The 20,618-nt window shown below is 37.2% G+C and overlaps 1 protein-coding gene across 2 annotated transcripts in view; it reads left to right on the top strand.

Moving 5' to 3' along the window:
• Positions 1 to 20,618, top strand: part of UFL1 (UFM1 specific ligase 1) — a 911,566-nt gene that overhangs the window by 534,665 nt on the left and 356,283 nt on the right. For both annotated transcript variants that reach the window (XM_044065765.1, XM_044065759.1), the window contains exon 11: positions 13,137 to 13,260. In XM_044065765.1, coding sequence (XP_043921700.1) covers positions 13,137 to 13,260 — 124 coding nt within the window. The remainder of the gene's footprint in view (positions 1 to 13,136; positions 13,261 to 20,618) is intronic.

Below are 20,618 nucleotides of genomic sequence, written 5' to 3'. Positions count from 1 at the left end.
ACTTTTTTAATCAAGAAATTCTGAATAGATTGAGTGGACAGGACTATTGTAGGGTCTGTAGTAAGTTTGTATGGCTCACAAATGGGAACTGGCAGGATATGTGGCCTTCTTATACCTGTGGGATATACTATAGCCTTCACAATACTTGCTACAGGGACCTTGCAGAGACAGACTGGCGATATGTTGGCTATGTCTCAGGTATTTATCTACCAGTATCACCACAGACTCAAGCAAGAACCATGTGTGCCTTCTTTGGGATGACAAGTTTCCCTGACGTGCTTGGGGAGCAGTGCAAACATCAGAAGGGCTACCATTCCATCTCTTTAAAATGTCTTACAATTGTCTCAGGTCTCATTTATCACATACTACTCTATGTAACAAATAATATGACTGTTGAGTTTTTCCTCACATATTTTCTACAACTCATGTTGTTGTTTTTCATTGTACTTTACTGTGAAACATATGTTTGATGTTTTATTTTCATTATATTTTTCACTCTTATGATTTGTAGTGTCACATGATACTTTGTGATTTAAAATGTCTGTACTTGATTTTTGAAATATTGTGATTGTGGAGTTTCTCTCCTTGGGCCTCCTCTGAAAATGGGCACACTTCAGTCCACAACAAATGCCAAGTAAATAAATAATTGTCACTGAGCCTGGCTGAATGCAGGTTTCGGTTAGTCATGGATACTCTGCATTGTGAGGAAGAATGTGTGACAGCACATATAATGTCTCCATCAAATGTAAATATGCTACAGCATTGGAATATGTATCTGCAGTGAGCTAATATTAAGGTTGGAGTGTAGTGAACCTATTCCATGTGCATCCATAAAACTATGGCACACCTTATCGCTTCCTAACATTCACTCACTTTGGCTGAATCCAGAAATACAGTTTAAACATACTGATGTAATACAGTTACAAAATAGTAATTATGAATGGAATATCACCAACAATACTTTTGCAGTCATGCTGCCATAACTTATTACTAAACCACCACAAAGGCATTGTGGAATCCAGGTCAGAACATTCCTCTGCATGACGAAATACACACTGAAACATATGTTAAATTAGTGGATTGATCACTGATTTCCTTTCACAGTGCAAAATAAGGTATAGCTACGAAAAACACAAGGTGTCCATGTATCTGCTTCAATACATTTGGTTAACCAAACTTGACACTGCTATCACTTCCATAGGTTTTACCCTTATATGGCTGCATGGGTTGTGCATGCTGATGCCATACCTCAGAGGGTGTGGTCCACACCTATTGATCCTATGTCCTGCACTTATATTCATCACTTTTGTTCTGGCACTTTTTAGGATGGCAGTAACTGTAAAGGCTTCGGGTTGTGCTCCAAACTAGTTTGATAAGGAGACCAAAGTCATGGTCTAACTCTTGCAGCAGTCATAACTGCATAATGTTGAACATGTGGAAGCCTGCATTGAGTTGAAAAAAATAGACATCTGGCAGGAGTTAAGGAAATACCTGTCATCCATTACAGGGATTCCCTGCTCTGGACAGCAGTGTTCACACAGGGATGACAGCCTGCAGAGGCAAAGTCATGACCAGCTGGTCCAATAGGTATTGCAGGTTCGGGAGAGAAGGCCGGAAAACTACAGTAAACATTTTACCTTTTCTTGTTTTTCTCTCTTCATTTCCATAGTTTTGTAAACAGGTTTGTAAAGAATGTTAGGATAACAGTGTAAATATTCGTTGAGTAAATGCAGGCATGTGCACCTAGAAATGTATGCTTGTATGAAAACCCAAAATATATATGGGCAAATATGTATAAGCGTATTTATACCTATGCATACACATAACTGTAAATGTTTACATAATATGTACTCACACACACACACACACACACACACACACACACACACACACACACACACACACACACACACACACACACATATCTTATTATCCCCTTTCACACCTTACAAAGAACCAATCATGGTGTTCACATAAGGACACCCTTGTAATCAATACATAATCCCTTTGTCTTTTTTTAAGAATTCATTCTGAATAGCTGCACTGCTTGATTTAACTACCCACCACTAGTTCAAGCGGGCTTGCTGAGTACCACGCTCATCTACAACTTCTGAATATATCTGAAATTAATCAAGATTTTACACATTAACACATAAATGCACATGTAACTGAACCATTTTCCCATTTTAAGCAGTTATAGAAAGTGGGTGTTCCTTCACACATGCTTTCACATTGCCTTAGTCATAACAATTAGCCTGTGTTCTGTTTATTTGTATATAGGTGTAGCTGTGCTTTGAGCAGATACTAGTTGAGCAAGTATAAACCTTGGGACTATGAATACCACCCTATATTTCTCCTTACAAAACAGCCTTTAAAAGTAAATAATATGTCTGGCTAAGCAGACAAGATAGGGCTGCTAATAATGTGTAAAGCTCGATCAGAAACAGCTCCTTTTACCATTCTTCAGCTTATTAAATATCAGAGTGATTCTTGTCTCACCTTCACAGGCCTGAGTCACTGTTATGAAAGGAACCACAAGTAAGAAAAAATGAAAATAAAGTACTTACTTACCTGCAGTTCCTTCATTTGTAGGCACTGACAGTGAGGAGGAGAGAGAGATATAATGTATGCTCATCAGAAAAAAGCTTTACTATGAACTATAGGTAGTCATATGGTGCACAGCATTTACTGGCCACTCTCTCTTAAAGCAATTTGTACTGTTTTGTTACTGTATGTAGACAAATTTGCTGCCTCTCTTTAATTTGTACAGAAGCTCTGAGCTGCATATTCACTGTACTGAATTTCTTTAATAGCAGAAGTATTATTTTCTCTGGGGAGGGGCCTAGATGTCTGGTTGTGATGTAGCATCACTAAGATAGAATTTAGAGGTAGAACTTTCTGGTTGATTGCTTTCCTCTGTGCCTTCCATTCTGATTTGAGCAAATTTCTTTCTTTCTTTCTTTCTTTCTTTATTGCTTTATTGCTTAACATCTAAAATTAGACCAAATGAATGGCACCCTACACACACACACACACACACACACACACACACACACACACACACACACACACACACACACACACACACACACACACACGCACACACACACACACACACACACACACACACATAAATATATGCACACACACACACACACACACACACACATATATATATATATATATATATATATATATATATATATATGTATGTGTGTGTATATATGCAAACATATGTATTTGTACATATGTGTGTATATAATTTGGGGTATGGTGATCTGTTCAACATCAGGTGCTGCCCTCCTGCTTTTAAAATACTGTTAAACCTTCCAAATCTCTCACTTTTTCCCTTCCTAACATCCACACTTCCACAGGAATGCCATCTGTTTATGGAGACTTCCATGTTGATTGATTATGCATCACCTTTTTATTTCATCTCTTCCTATCTTATACAAATGTTTATAAAATGTCAGAAATATTTCTATTACCTTTATCAGATCTTAGTTGTTTTTCTTGTCTTAGGCCCACTAAATTTGAAGACAGTCCCCTCTACTTTCTATTGTCTAAGTTGTTGTGGCAAAATCTTTTGTGCTCCTGAGTTGTATAAAAAATTAGTTATCTAAATACTCCTTGTGTTTTCCTTTGGCACTTTGCAGTTGCTCCACATCTTGTTCTGTCAGATTCCCCTTCTTCTGCAATAATTTAACCTTTGTCAGTCACTCTAAATAATTCCTGTTACTTCATTTCCATATCGCATTCTCTCTTTATTTCTATCCTATTTTTTAACTTCATTTTAATTTTGTCCCACTCAGTAGCTACTCTTCTGAATAAGTTTCTGTCTTCCCTAATAACCCTTGACTTATTTCCACTACCCATTCCTTAATTTCCTCACTCTTTATCACCATTGCAAATCAAGTTTGATTCCGTAGGCATAAATAGTATTCCATGTTGAAAGCTGAGTAGTTCTGCTAAGATTTTTTAAGTTCTGTAGCAGCAGTCTTTGGTGGAGCATAAATAAGTGCATGCTAAATCCTCCTCCCTAGCCAGTAGCACCTTTCTACTACAAATTTAGCATTATTGTTTTTTTTTTCCTTTTCTGTCACTGTTGGAGCCCATCCAGCAATCAGTATTATTACTCCACTTTTCCTTTACATACATACATACATGCAAATATTTCAAGCACGGGCCTTAATGTCCTTCTTAGCCTGCCAGTATACCAAAACAGTTGTTCTCATAAGTGTCTAGGCTGTTCTTAAAATATCTGAACTAGTGGCTGTTTTAATATAATTCAGTAATCTATTTCATGCATCATCAAGTCCCAACCTTTCCATTTCTGACAATAACATATCCAATATTACCTTCTCCATTTGAAAGTAGACTTAAGGACCTGTATGAGTCTGAGTTTGCTCTACTCCCCTTTCCCTTAAAGACAGGTTTAATAAGTTCACGTCTCCAATCTTGAGGAATCCCCCCATATTTATATGATCTAGTAAATAATATATATATAATGGTACTGTAAGTTCTTGCTGAAGTGTTCTTAGGTCATTATTACTAATTATGTCTCCTCCTTGTGCTTTCTTTGGATCCAGTTTGTATAGTTCTTTTTCAAAATTATCAAATATGATTTCCATATTTGAGGATACCTGGATGCCACTAGGACAACTTATCACTCCCTTTGTGCAGCCACGTTGGTTTTGCATAGGATTTTGTATTGTGTCTGAGAACAAATTTTAGAATCTACATGCACTTTATTAATGCACATGTCTTCACTCCTTTTACATCTTGTGTATCTATAAAATGGTTTCCTATTATGCTCAATATTTTTATATAAATTTTCCTCAAAAAGTTCTTGATCTTGTCTCACACTGTATTTAATTTATCTTTCCAGTTTGTTTATTTCAGTTCTCAAATTTGTAGTTTGACGTCTTTTCCATTTCTTATATCTTTTGGTCTCTCACCTTAATCAAGTTTCTCATTTTTATGGAAATATATCCTCCTGATGTTGTGTGCCTAGAACTTATTTTTTTTGAGTTTTTTTGCATTTAAACAGTTTCTATTTCAAAACTTTCCACATTCCTTCTGCAGTTTTTCCAGTAAATGCATCATTCCAATTAGTTTTACATAGTGACTGTTTTTGTGCTATTTATCTTCTGTGCATTGGTTTAGATTTCAGTTTGTCAAAGTTATCTAGCAACAAATTAACCTTTATAACCACATGATTACTGCACATCAATGGTGGTAAAACTTACATGAAGTAACCGTAATTTCTACAGAAACACAAACATTCCATGGTAAGTCTTTTTGTTTTTTTTTACAGTCAGAAGCAATTGCTGTTCCTGAATGTATGTTACAAATAATTTCCTTACTAATATTGTTGAATCTGTATTATTACAGTCTGTTTCTGGTAAATTTAAGTCCCCAGCTACTATGTATTCTTCCCTCCTGTGTTTCATACAGGAAATATATGAATTCCTCTAGGTCATCAGAACTTGGCTTTAGTGGTCTGTACACTCCATCAATTGTTATATGTTCCAGGGTTGTCTTTATTGTCACAGTTATACAATCTATAGTATTGGTGTTATCATTGAACATGTAATAATCACAGGTCTCGTAAGTATCTTTAATCTCTATCATAATACATCCACGTGATTCTTTTGTTAGACTGTCTGTTAACAGTAAAAACAGTTATACCATGACAGAACTTGTTTACAGTCTTTGTTCTTTAACCACATTTCACAAAGAATAACAACAGCATTCTTGTGGGAACATAGTAAAATTTCCAGTAAAAAAAACTTTATTATTAATGCTTCTAGCATTAACAACCATCAAAGGTGCATCAAATGTTGATATCTTTGAATATTAAACTTTTGAGCTGGCAAAACTCCTGCCTTGTGTTTGTCAAATATTGCAAAATATCTTCTGCAAAAATGAACTTCTCTGATCTTGACAAGTACACACAATCTTGTCTGAACATGTGTGCCCAAAATTAGGCTCGGATGCTGTACACATTTCCATTTTTTAAAACCAGACATTTTTTTTCAAGTAGGTATTTACCCAAAAAATCTTTTCATTCATGCTGGTATGACTCAAATCTTTTCTATATGTGATTTGTGAAAATTACATCCTAACACATGTGCAAGCTATGCTGTCTAAGAGGGCTATAAGTTCCCTACTAACAGAGAGAGTCCTTACAGATGAGATCATGTGTACCGACATGAATAAAAACAGATCTGTACTTCCTTACATTAAGGCATTCTAAGGCCAGCCTCAGATCTGTTTTTTGCTCCTGGCAAACATAACACTATTTGATGTTCATTAACTTCTATGTAGATTTAAGTAATAGTTCCTCTAATAGTTGAATCTCCCATTACAAAAATATCTTTTCTGACCAGATCTGAAGAATCTTCAACTTCTAATTCAGTAATATCTCCTCTATCAGCTATTACAAAGGAATGATCTTCATCAGCATTAATCTTTTTACATTTGCAAGCATGACGTGCTCATTCAGCTGACTTTGAACATCCACAGCTTAATCCATTTTGTCATCTGTCTTTCTCCTTACAGTAATGTTCTTTAAACTTTCCACATTCAATCTTGATTTCTTCCTTTTCACATGCCCCTTGCCTCTTTTTTCTACTTTTACTTTTGGAAAAATGATGCGATCTCAGATTTGATATATATAGTGGGGGGGGGGGTGCAGACATCCACATGAGCGCATGGTCCAGTGAATGGCCGTCCAGTTCTGTGAGTGGGAAGACTATGACTCTTCAGTAAGATTATTTTTGTTGATTTGCATCTTCGATGAAACTTCTGATCAATCGAAGAATAAAATGCTGTTTTCTAGCTCACTGATAGATTTTTTTTTTATTTCTTCTTTAGCCAGACTTGCAAAAAAATGGCTTTGGTCTTTCAAGAAAAAGGTATTCAAAGAACAGATGAATTCAACAGCTTGAATCTCATCATGGCATTTCCTTGTAGCTGGAATAAACTTGATTCTTTTCTGCCTGATATTCAGGGAATAATCATTTTCTGCAAACATTCTTTTATCTCCAGTTTTTAATATTATTTCTTTTCTGCCACAATTTTGTCAGGATAAACTCTTTCTGCTGGTATGATTGTATCTTTACTAATACAGGACTTGGCTCCTTCCTCAAGGCCAGGTTTGGAGCATATACATAGTCTCCCCTTTCAGTTAACAAATCGTGCTGTGAAACACCAATCCAGTTGCTTGTTTGTACTTTCATAAAGTTAATGCAGTATGTTCCTTCCAGTTTCTCTGGTACAGCACAAAATCTCAGGTTTTCTCTATGTGCTGTCTTCTAACTCTACTTCATACTCGGCCATGCTTTTCTTCATTTCATCCTATGATGTTTGCAGTTTATCAATTCATCTAAATCGCTAGTTAAAGCTTCGTATATTTTATTATTTATTTCTGGCCTTCTGTTCTTTGAGTTGATATATTCCTTCAGTGTTCAATTTATTTTAATTATCCCTGAGTATATTTGATTTATTGTTTCCTCTAAATTACTGGAAGACATTCCTTAATTTTAAGATAAATTAATCTTCTGGGCATGATGGTTTAAATGGGCACTTTTTGAAGGTGGTTATTGCAAATTTATATCCTGCTTATCGGATTTATTTCAAAGATCCCTTACTGATGGTTATGTACGAGATATATGGAAAGAGGCAGTTACGATTCAAATTCAGAATGTAAGCCCAGTTTAACTATTGACAGTTATAGCCCTTTTATCCTGACTTGTATTTTGGGAACATGTTTTGAGTGGGCACTGTGCTTATCATTTTAGCATACGATTGATTTCAGTACTGACATATAACAGCATGTATTTATTTCAGGGAGATCTGGTTCATCAGATCTGATTAACTTGTATAAAAATGTTGTAAATCCTTTAATTAAGGACTGGCTGTGGATGTGATCTATATGTACTTTGCCAAGAAGTTTGACTATGTCCCTCATGCACGTTTTGTTAAATCTTTGAGGAAAGCTGATATCAAACTGGTTGGCAAACAGTACAGAGTTAAATTTAGAAAGAAATGCTCCAAATACATGACCATCTGGAAGGGTATAACCTCAGGGGCCCATATTAGGACCATTACTCTGTGGTTTGTTAATATCCGATTGTCCAACTTCATACATTATTTGGTTAAGCAAATTTGCTGATAATATTAAAATTGGCAGTATTGTTACTCTTACTGGAGAACATTATCATCTCCAAAAATATTTGGATAGTCTAATTGGGTATCATTAAAGGGTGTTAATAATAAATCTATGGTCCTTCATTTTGTGACCAGAAACCACTCTTATCCCTTTGCCTTGGATAAGTATGTTTGCTCTTAAAATCTGATTAAGGCTTTGGGTGTATTAGTGGATTCTTCATTGAAATTTGATGAACATATTTAAAACACCACTAGGAATTGCTATATTCTTCTTAAGAATATCCTCCTTTATTTCATATTCAGCATGGTTGTTCATTTTGTGTTTCGGTTATCTCACAGTTTAAGATACTTGAGAGTGTACAAAATACATGATGTATGTAGCTAGGTGTCACAACTTCCTTATAGTAAGAGTCTTGAAAACGTATCTTTGTATGAAATTGTACATACACTTCTGAGGGGTGACTAAATATACCTACAGTTAGGCTTAATAGGCACTTTGTTTCACTCAGGAGCTGGTAGGATATAGAATTATTTGTCTGGAACTACTGGATGTATTAAAGAGCTATCTACTTTCAAGGAACTGTTAGATTCATGGTTTAAAGATATTGTTTTTGCATATGGAGCTTAATAAAGCAGATGCTTAAATGTCCATCCAACTTAGTATGGAAACTACGTCACCGAATCACTGAATCTCCTGTACCATAGCTGAAACCTGAACTTCTTTTTTTGCTGCAGGATTCTTGCCAGCCATTTTTTTTCTTCTCCTTTTTCTTGTTGATTTTCTCTCAAGTTCTCCAAATTTCTTCCCTGCTGGTATCCAGACTGTGTAATTACTAGCCAGTGACTGAATTTTACCCAGACTGATAGTTTCAGTGGCCCTTTTTCTCATGTTCTTCTTACTGGGGGACCTGAAATCATTCTGTTGATCATGTTCAGCCATCTTATTTTCCCTACAGGTAATTGACCATGAGGTTAGTATATGTAAGTAAAGGTGGAGGTGAAATGGATTAAGTTGAAGTTCTGAATAGTTTATCTCATCCTTTTGAAGATTTAGTGAATGGCAGTGCATGCTACATAAATAATCCATAAATATATTCTTAAATCAATAATAATAATTTTTGTTTGACAATATGAAATTCCTTACTAAAATCATAAAAAAATGATATGTAGATACCCTTCATTCATTGCTAAGGAGACATTTATTCCAGAAGGGTGGAATTTTTGCTAAAGTTAATAAGTTGTTCTCATATGTGTGCTGATAAATGTCTGAGAATACTGCCAGCCTTAATACTGTTTTTTATTTCAGGTATGAGCCCTTCTGTATTTGTGATTTAAAGTTAGCCAGTTGATTCAAAGTTTTTGTAAGTTAATTTGGAAATGATATTTTGTAACATTTGCCCAGCTCAAAAGAATCATTTTACTAGTTACAGCCATTTGTTTACCCAATATTTCTGACAGAGTACTTTGTAGGGATTTTTTTAAATCTGCCAAGTTATTACACTCCCAAAACATGTTTGCAGTTACCTTTTTCTTCCTCATCACACTTCCATTTACTATAGACCTGAGGAAAAATTATTTGATTTATGATTTGGTTATAAAAATTCCTGTAAAAACACTTCCATGCAAAGATCCCACACATTCTAGACTTTGTTACATACTTGAGAGCCATATGTATGTCCTTCCATTGTTCTCTTGTAAATTGCTTTTCCATTCTCTCTCTTCCTAATCTTCAATAACCACCTCTAATTAATTCTTACAGTTATCATGCAATATTTATACGCTGTACTAATTATCCATTTTGTAACAGTAGGTATGTTCCAGATTCAACTAAAGACCAGATCTTTCACTTAAGATTCCTTTATTCCTTTCTCTTTGCCTATACTCTGAGATTAATTCCTGGTAGGGAAGGCAGTCTCTAGCCCACTGTCAAAACGTCTTCTTGGCCTCATACCACTCTGTTACCTTCTCCTTTGTAGTTATTCACTCCAAATATGTTGGTTCCTTTGCCAGTTTTCTCTAGTAAATTCCATCTTTCTCTTTTCTATTTTCAGTACTCCTTCTTGCAGTCATTCCTACTGGCAAAATCTCCTTTCTCCACTTCCACAGGAATACCGTCTGTTCCTGGAGACATTCCTGAAGATTTATTCTACATCACTGTTTTTATCTCATCTCCTACAATCTTAACTGTTAGTTGTTGAGCCTAATCTACCTCTTAAACTTGGCATAATTAAGTCTTCCATAGATAGTAACATTTTGCTCTTTGTTGATTTCTACATTTCTCTGCTTTATACAAATTTTCATAAATTTTCTGAAGTACTTCTGATGCCTCAACAGGATCTCTGTGTTTTTCCTTGTTATAGGCTCCATGATTTTGGCAATAACCCTTTCTACTTTTTACTATCTAAATCCTTGTGCTAAACATTTTTGTGCACTGGAGTTATTACCAAAAATAGTTGCTTAACAACAGTCTTTCTAAACTTATGTATATTATCCACATACTCCCTTGTTTTGTTTTTAGCACTCTGCATTTACACCTCTTCTTGTTCTATGAGATCCACTTATTCTGAAGTACTTTAACATTTGCCAGCCCTTTTAAGTAATTCCTGTTACTACTTAACTTTATCACTTCCTATCTTATTTCAACCCTATTTTTAAACTCTATTTTCATTTTATCCCACTCACTAGCTGTAACTTTTGAAGATATTTCAATCTTCCCCAGCAACTTTCAAATAATTTCCTCAACCCACTCCTTAAATTTCTTTCTTTTTAACAGGCAAGTGGGAAAGTACCAGTGTCTCATTTTTACTTCGGTATCCTGCATTTTTATCTTTGGTTGTATTGGTGCTTGATTTGAAATAGTTATTGGATGTATGTTGAAGTTTTCAATTAAATGCACACATTCCTGTGAAATATAATTTCTATCTAGCCAAGCCCAGTTATTGTACCTTGGGGAATAATATCTAAATTCTTTCGGAGTTCCTACTACTGAATTCACATCTTCCATACTAAATATTTTCATAAATTTCTTTAGAAGTCTACCATTCTGGGCCCCACTGATACATTTTCACTGTTGCAAATTAAGCTCCAGTACCCACCTGTAAGTAACATTCCCTGCTGAAAACTGATTATTTCTCCCCAGTTTTTTTTAAAGTCCATAATAGCATTTTTTTTGTTGGAATATAAATACATGTCATAATCCGCATTTCTTGCTAATAACACCTTACTGCCACAAATCTACCATTGTTATGTTTCCCCTCTTCTATCACTATTGGAGCCCCTCTAGCAATTAATGTAATTATTCACCATTTTCTTAGCCTCTGATATTCTGCTGAATATCCATTCTGAAATCCGTTTCTTGTGCTCCTTTCTTTACAAATGTGTCTCCTGCAGCATTGCTATTTGGACTCTGCATTTATTAATATAATTTCAATGCTTGCTCCTTTTTGTCTATACCTGTAAGGCAATTTACTTTTCAAGATAATACTTTGTGGTAAGAAGCTATTGTTCCCACATATTATTCATAACAATTTTTTAATTGTGTGTTTTCAACTTTTCTGTGTCATGCACACATTGTCTGGTAAGATGATCTTGTATACAGTTGTTTCTTCTCATCTCCATTTGAACCTATATCACATTTTCCAAGACTTTTTGTTTTAATGAAAACCCTCAAACAAAAAACTGAATACATTTTCAGAACATACCCATCCCTTGTTAACTTAAAACACACAAAAGTATTTATGCCGTCAAAAAATAAAACTCAAGATAGAAAAAAAATGCTCCAAATCAACAGCTGCACAAACAGGCATTACCTGACCCAAAACTTAGGCTGAAGCACATGCTACTGCTTGTGCTCCCACTTACACTGATTGCTGTCTGTTCTTTTCTTATGTTTATTCCCCTCTTGGAGTCAAAGTCTTGCCTGTCCTTTTCAGCAGTTAGTGATAGTGCATTTAGTCATCTGGTCTGAGGGTTGCGAATATATTGGTATGTTAATTCCAAACACAAGAGGGCAGCCATTTTAATAGTTTATGTACTTTTTTGGTGAATATTGCATACAGCCATATGGTGCAGCGGTTAGTGTTGTCGCCTCACAGCAAGAGGTTCTCTGGTTCGATTCTCGGCTGGGATGCCTTTTGTGCGGAGTCTGCATGTCCTCCCTGTGGTCGCGTGGGTTTCCTCCGGGTGCTCCGGTTTCCTCCCACATCCCAAAGACATGCAGTAGGTGAATTGGACACTCTAAATTGGCCCTAGGTGTTAGTGTGTGTGTGCCTTCTGTGGATGGTTGGGTGCCGGGCTGGCAACTCAACACTGTAAAACTCCACTGCCAATCAAGAGCGGACAGATGATCCGCTGTGGTGACCCCTAACCAGGAAAAGCCGAAAGAAAAAGAAGAAGATTGCATACAACCATACAGTTCATGTTCCTTCCTCCCCACCCCCATGAATTTCCAGATTCTGATGGAGGATGTATGGCATTTCCATTCCCCTTCTCCTTATTCTTTTGACCTCTTTATGGTAAGTCGTCGTTATTTCCTTGACTTTAATATACATGAAGTGGGATTCTGAGTATAAGAAACTGAAGCATTATTGCATTTTTATATTTTTTTAAAGTTTAAATGATACTTTCTTATTCTCTGTCATGGTCTGTTTTATTACAGTATTCTTTCATGAAATACAGCAGTTTGATATTCAGCATTGTACAGTCTGAGGGTCATTAAATACTGTAGCAAACTTTATTTTTATTACAAAAAAGACCAAGAGAAGTAATTACAGATTTCTTCCTGTTCATTGTCCTCATGTGGAGAAATATTATCTGTAAAAAGAAGTAAAGGAAAAAGGGCTGTGGTGTCCAATCCCACTTACTTTTGCATTGAATCTTTGACAATATTGTCAGAGTTTAAGCTAGATTTCTGTGAGAAATTTAAAGAAAAAATGTTTTTAAGACTCCTTGTACATTTTCAGGAGATGACAAATAATCCTGTTTTCTTGCTAACCGAGGAAGATCTAAAGCAAGGATCACTTGTAACAGAAAATGCAGCTATGCACAAAAAAGATAAAAAAGAAGAGAGAAGAAAAAAAGCCTCAGGTAGGTTAACCACCATTGTTCATACTCTGTTACCTATAGTGGTGCATTTTAGTAGCATTTATTTTGACTGTCATAATTACTGTTCATAGATCCATAGGTGTTTACTAGGCTAAGAACCACAGCGGCCTTTTTAAACCAAGCCATGCATCCCATATCTTTGATGATTCTGGTACCCTTGATAAGTGTAAGTAGGAGCTTGTGAGATGAAACATTTACAAGCAGGAGACTGGGAGATGAACCATTTATAGGCTGTCTTTGTCCATTAGAGACATAGGTGCCAAACCAGGGATGAATTTCCTGTCTCCATCCAGTTGTCCAAGTTACACTTGAATTAGGTTAGGGAGTAACTCTGCATCACATAGATGGGGAGCCTGTTCCAGAGAAGGGGTAGTCTCTGGGATACATACCTCTGTCTCCAGAAGGTCCTGTTTATATCACAGGCAAGGTTTAAGTCTTTAGAACCTCTGTGGACATTCCAGTTGTTGGATATGTGTGGTTAGATACATACTAAAGGGGACATTGTACTCAATTATAGGTCTGGTGAATGCTGAATACAGTGGAACAAGGAGTTCATGGACCTAGTTGCCATATGCACAGCATATAATGATTTCCTTACTACAGTAGACAAGTGATGATCAAATGATGGTTTACTGTCTGTGTGTCCCCAAGTTCACGATACTGAGTCAACTCTTAGGTATGTGTTGTCAATGTGATAGTTACCAGGAGCGGATGACTTCTCAGAGGATACTATTATGCATTTCTTGGCATTTAGTGTTAGTCCTTGGCTCTGACACCAGTTATTTGTCTGTGTCAGCCCTTCCTGGAGAACATTTGTGTCAGTGGGGAATTCTGTGACTGCTCCTAATTTGTAATCATCTGCAAATTTAGTCAGCCATTGACATTGGCCTTCACTTCAGAGAAGTAAATGCCAAAAAGGAGCAGTCCTAGGACCGATCCCCAAGGGACTCCACTTGTGACTGGCCTCTTTGTAGAGATGGACTCCCCAGTTCTTTGTTATGGTTTTGGGGTACTTTCAGTAATACACAACATATTTTAATGTTCCAGATCAGTAAAACATTGTAGGCTTGCATCTCATGTTATACAGATGCATGATGATCGTTATAGGAGCAGTGTCTATGACAGACATGGAGTAGTATTATGGTCTTCATATTGATCACTGCTGCAGTAGCCTTAGCTGTATCAGTTATATCCTGCATAGGATATAACAGCTGGCCAGCATCCAGTACTTCAGGGCACTTTCCACATGCCCAAACCATTAAGTCAGCTCAAGCTGACTAAAAAGGTTTGGATGCAAGGGCCGTTAGAGCTTTCCTACTACTGAAGAGAGCTCTTCCTTGCAGGCTTTTAACAGATAGTAGTCAGTTAATGCTGTTCCATTGCTGGGCAGTTAAGTTCCCTATGGTGAAAAAAAATTCCACATTCATTTTTCACACATTCATTTTTCAGTTGTTTAAAATAATTTCTTATGAGAAACAAGTATTTTTAAGTTATGAAAAAAATTCCCTTGACTCTCTCATGAATTTGATATCTTTTTAATGAGAGAGCACTTTTTTACTTTTCTGTTAACTACTTTTTCTGTGGAGAAACTACATTTCTTGCAGTTTTTTCCTGGGAAAATCTTTAAATTGTCTTTTACTATATTTTTCCTTAAGGAAAATGTTACCTTTTTCTGTTTCCTGTTTTACTGACTTGCTAAGCTTCATGGGAAACGAGGGCATTTTTGGCTTGACCATGGAACAAACTAATGGTCCCTTTCTCCAACCTCAAAAAAAAAAGGCTAACTAAGCAGCCTTTGCCACCACAGCAGGTTGACAAATTGCCACAGCTGCAGGTAGGTGATTCTGCTGTGGCCAGACTGGTTATTCAAACCACTCATGTTTTTACTCGGATCCCTCTAGTGTTGCCCATACAGCCACCATGGATCAGGGGTTAGTAACGTTATCTGCAGCTGTTATGGTCTCCTCAGTGGCAAGGGGAAAGCCACTTTTATCAGTCATGGGGGAAGGGGAAGGAGACATTTCTCTGCCTAGCCAGAATGCTGTGCCCTACCCTGGGGAAGCTGTTGCTGGCAATAGTAAGTCTGTTTACCCCAACATTATTGCCAAAAAAGAAATAGAAAAGAAAACATTTATCTTCTGTGCCAGTTTCTCTACATGTGTAATTTGTTGTACTTGGCGTAGGGTCTTGCATGCTGTTGACCATTCTTGTAAAGTGGTTTCTTCGTAAAGAAAAAATGGGTTCTTCTTTCCACATTAGGAATCTGTAGAGGAATCTGATGGAACAGATACAAGTTTTTAGATTTAAAAATATACATGTCATCACATCCCTATTCATACAGATTTCAGGTGTTTCTTAAGGTGTTTGTCTGGATCACAGTATCAGTTCTCTGCTTTACCCTTAGGGCTATTGATTGCTCCAAGAGTGTCCACATTGCAGGCCGCAGGGTGTCAGTAATTAACATATTTAGATGACTTGCTTATCTTTGCAGTCTTTTTTAAATGCCAGTAATATCTCACTTGGGGAAGAGATCTACACAGGCTAGGAATCCAGCAGAACATTCAAAAAATCTTTTCTGACACCTTCAGTCAGGATTGAGTTTCTGAGGAGCCTGCTAGACACCTCAGTACAAATATCTGTTCTTCCACAGAAAAAATAGATCTGTATTTAGATCTGTTTCAGGAGTTTTCCACTCAGAGTGCTGTCAAAATAAGGGAATTCCTCAGCATTCTGAGTTCCATGATATCCATGATTCTCTTGATACCTCTTGCAAGACCCCACACGAGAAAGATACGGTGGCATCTTAAGTCTCTTTAGTCCCAGAATCAATACCCATTTTCTTTTCAAATTCCATTTCTGGGATTTGTGAAAAGAGAAACTGCTTGCTGGAGACATCATATATCCCTGAATCGAAGTCTCCCATTATCCCCTCCTGCTCCAAAGCAGTCACTCACTACAGATGCCTGGATTTTCTTGGAGAGCAGTATCAAGGGGAGTAAATGTGCAAGATCTCTGGGACAAGAAAGGTGAAAACACATATATGTAAAAAAAGATGCTAGCTCTTGTAAGGGCTCTCAATCCACCAAATCATCTGTGGTGCCCAGGACCTCTTCAAGTAGTTGCACACAATACCACAGTGATGTACATAAGCAAGGGGGAACCAGATCTTAGCCCCCTTTGCAGACTAGCCATGTTAGCATGGGAAATTAGCACAATCTCACTCTACAGGCATCTTACATTCTGCAAGAGTAAAATTATGTGGCTAACAAGCTGAGTAGGGTAAAGGCAGACCATCACAAATGGAAACTGGATCAGGGGGTCTTCCAAGATTTGATCCGTTTGTGGAGAATTCCTCAGGTAGATATATTTTCCTTCTTTCTAAGCAATCTACTGGCAAGGTTTTGTTTCTGGACTCCATGCAAGAAGGCCTGGAAGACAGATACCTTTTCTTTTGGACAGGAATGTTCCTGTATGCTTTTTTACCTTTCCACTGAAAACCAGGGTACTTGTAAAGGTTCAGAAGTAAACCCCAAATATCAGTGTAGTGACTCCCTTTTGGCCCAGGCAATAGTGGTTCTCCCTTCTATTGGAATTGGCCAAGGGCAATTGCCACAAGCTACAGTTGACTGCCTGGATGGAGTCTTAATTCCCTTGTAGGCACCTGTTTTCTGAGAACGTGCAGCATGTACTAATGGATGCAAGAAAACCTGTTACTAGAGAATCGTATATAAGCAAATGGAAAAGGTTTTCAGGTTAGTGCCAAAAAAGCAACCAGCACCCATTCAGCGCTAATGTTTCTCTGGATTTACTGTATTTGTGAGTTAACGTGCTATGGCCTGTTTTACTCATCAGCCAAAGTTCATTTGTCAGCATGCCTGTCCATAGAACTTCCTCTGTAAGTGCATTCTCATATTAAAATGTTTTTGAAAGGGGTGTTGCATAAGAAACCTCCCAGAAAACCAGTGGCTCTTCTTTGGGTTCTTAATTTTGTGTTAGAGAATATAACTCTTGTGCCATTTGAACCAGCTCATCTGGCTGAGTTGAAGTTCTTAATATGCAGAACAGTTTTGCTGAACGCTCTGACCTCTGCAAGAAGCGTATCTGATTTACAAACTCTTACAGTGGGTCAGCCTTTTCTCATCTTTTAAGGAGACAGGGTTTCTTTGAGAACTAATCCTTCTTGGTTGCATGCTTGTTTACCGAACCTGACTTTTAGTCAGCTCAGCTCAGCTCAAGCTGACTAATCATTATTTTACGATTAAAGTGGTATCCAAGCTTAAAACCTAGCCATCTCTAGAACCCCAAAAACAAGGGAGAAAGGATACTTCATACCTTGCATGACCATGGACAACACAGGTACTATCTTGACAGAACAAATTTTTTTTAGAATGTCTGATGAATTGTTAATTTCTTGTGAAGGGTGAGAAGGGACAACCTGTATCAAAGGAAACTATTTCCAAATAGTTGTCTCAGACTATTGCCTTATGTTATTTTCAACACAGCAAAACTATTACAGGCATAGTCAAGGCACAGTCTACCAGGGTCTTGGCTTCATCAACAGCTTTCTGGAAAGGGTCAGAGCCTAGATTTATTCTAGAAGGAGCAATAGGGTCCTATGTGCATAGGATCATAGGAAGTTAATAGGCTATTGGCCCTGAGGCCCTTATAAGCCTAGGCAAGAGTTTAGCCAAGTCAGCATACTTTTACAAAACACTATAATCTAGAGTTGTTCTCTAGATCCAGGACAGGCTTTGCTACGACCATTCTCCTGGGGCTCCTGGACCATTTCTGCTGCGGTAGCTGCTCATTCCCTCCATCCCCCTTGTTTTTGGATATTCTTTTTCCAGGGTGTGGACATAAATTTCTTCTCTTCCTAGCATTGTCCTCCATGGGCATAGCCTCTGTCTCTCATTTGGCATGAAAGCTATTAAATGCTTGTTTCCCAAACCTGATTTTAGTCATCTCAGCTCTGCTCAAGCTGACTAATGGTTTGAGAGCATGGAAGGTGCCCTGAAGCTTTGGAAACTGGATGGCTGTTGTATCCTGTGCTGGATATAACCCACTTAGATAAGGCTATTGCAGTAGAGATATTTCAACATCTACTGTTATGTTAAGTTTACTTACACAACTGTACTTTCTGTCTCCCTTTCATCAATGATTTCTTTGTTACCCATTCTTATCTTGTACAATGCCCTTTTGTTATACCTCTGTGGATTTTCTTTCCACCACCTGTTCTTTTTAGCTTTCATGCTCCAGGCTGTTGTACAGGTGCCCTAAATCCATTTCTTGATATATAACCAATGTAAGCAACCCTATGAAAACTGTCAGAAATGAATGCTGCAATAAATAAGTAAGTTGTCGGTGTCATAGTTTCATAGGTAAGCATTCACTCTACACACAATTACAAGCCTAGCCAATAAGCAATTTTTGAGAAGTTACCTCCAGCCTCATGCAGGGCAATACAAGATATACTGAGAGAGAATTTGTGGATGCCTGTCTAGTAATCTAGGTTTACCTTGAAGGTGGCAATGGGTACTACACTGCTCCACATACAGTGGAAGTTTATTCGAGACATGGGGAATATGTTGGAATATGACTCTGTCATGCCAATATGACTTATTTATCTCTTCATGAAGATTTAGTTCCTTTAACTGAGAAATAAATGCCAAATAAGAAAGAACCCAACTCTGAGTCTTGTGGTACACCACTGACAATCTTTTTGCTTTCAGAATTGGTGCCTGCAAGTCTAACCACATGAGTTTTGTTATACCATTAGTTAGCTATCCACAACTCAACATAATTATTTATCTTCATATTTACAGGTCACTGAATAATGCCAGGATTGTGGATAGTGTCAAAAGCCTTGACCGGGTCCATATTTACTAGTTATACTGTGTTAGTGCTCTCCACTGTTCTGATGATTTTTTTCAAAGCCCAACTTATCCTCAATCCAAAGAAAACTCAGCTTATGATTATAACCAGTTCTAAAAAAAACACTAACAGTCAATTCACTATCTACTCCACTAATGCTACTTCAATTGCTCCAGTGGCACAGGCTAAGCTATTGGGAATAACCATAGACTCCCACCTAAAATTTGATAGTCATCTCAACTTAACTATTAAAAAAGTACATGCCAAACTGGGATTGATCTACCGTATCAAACAATTTCTTACCAACAACACAAGATCAGCCATTGCTCTCTCCCAACTTCTATCCACCCTACTCTATGCATCTCCCATTCTGACTAATCTCAACAAAACTGAACTAAGCAAAATGGAGAGCCTGCTATAACAGAATTGCCTGCTTTGCTGCAAATTGCTCATATAGAACTCATCACTGTACTGCTTTGAGACAGCTCCACTGGCTTGAACTGCCCAACCTCCTAACCTACAATCAGCTCTGCCTCTGTCATTCTGTCTATTACTTCCCCAATAAGTGTCCTGCCCTCAAAAACCTAGTACAACATCACTCAGCCAAAAGGCCTCTTAGATCATGAAAACTACTGCTAGAGGTCACCAACAGCTACAATAGCTTTGGAGATGCACTATATAGTTGTTCAGTGGCTAAAAAATGGAACTCTGTCCCTACAAGCATACAAAACACATCATCCAAAGCCTCCTTTAAAGACCTCATCAGGCAACATCTCAAGGAAAGTTGGCAGTGCCATGATTGCTCCCCATGCTAGTGAAAGCGGATAACACATACATACAAAATCTAGAGCACTTGATAATAGTTTTCAATCGTACTCACAAACACTGACTAATCTACAATGTATGTACTGTACCTGTGTACGATGTATGTATTCTACCTATGTTCCAAATTTCAGCTGTACACCACAAATCTATTAATTACCTTTATTTTTAAAATTAATATTTTGTTGTTTGTTCTCTCCACTGTAACTGTTTATGTGCCGCATACCACTGTAAATAAATAAATGTGTCTGTAATTTTTCTTTGTGGAGCTTTTCTCCTCGGGCCTCTGCTGAAAAAGGGCCTTTTTGGCTCAGTCAGACACCCCCGGTTAACAAACGTAAAATAAAATAAATAAATAAAAAGACTGGTCTGTCTTTGACTAAGCAGAAGTGAGTTGATGAGGATCCAGAGTTGAGAGGTTTTTAATGTTCAGCTTATTGATGTCTGAGATTATGTGTTCCATATCTTTATTTATTTATTTATTTATTTATTTATTTGCAGTTGGTTTACCAGGATAGTCCATTGGGTCAAAAGAACCCGTTTTCAATGGAGTCCTGGGGAGAAAAGCTCCAAAAAAGCAATAACAAACTAGGTACAAACAGTGTCATGATAAATACAATAGTACAAGATACAGACATATGAGTTGA

This window comes from Protopterus annectens, chromosome 1.part0 (genome assembly GCF_019279795.1).
Source record: "Protopterus annectens isolate FY-2018-M chromosome 1.part0, PAN1.0, whole genome shotgun sequence".
Classification (NCBI taxonomy): domain Eukaryota; kingdom Metazoa; phylum Chordata; order Ceratodontiformes; family Protopteridae; genus Protopterus; species Protopterus annectens.
This window is presented reverse-complemented; position numbering and strand designations above follow the sequence as displayed.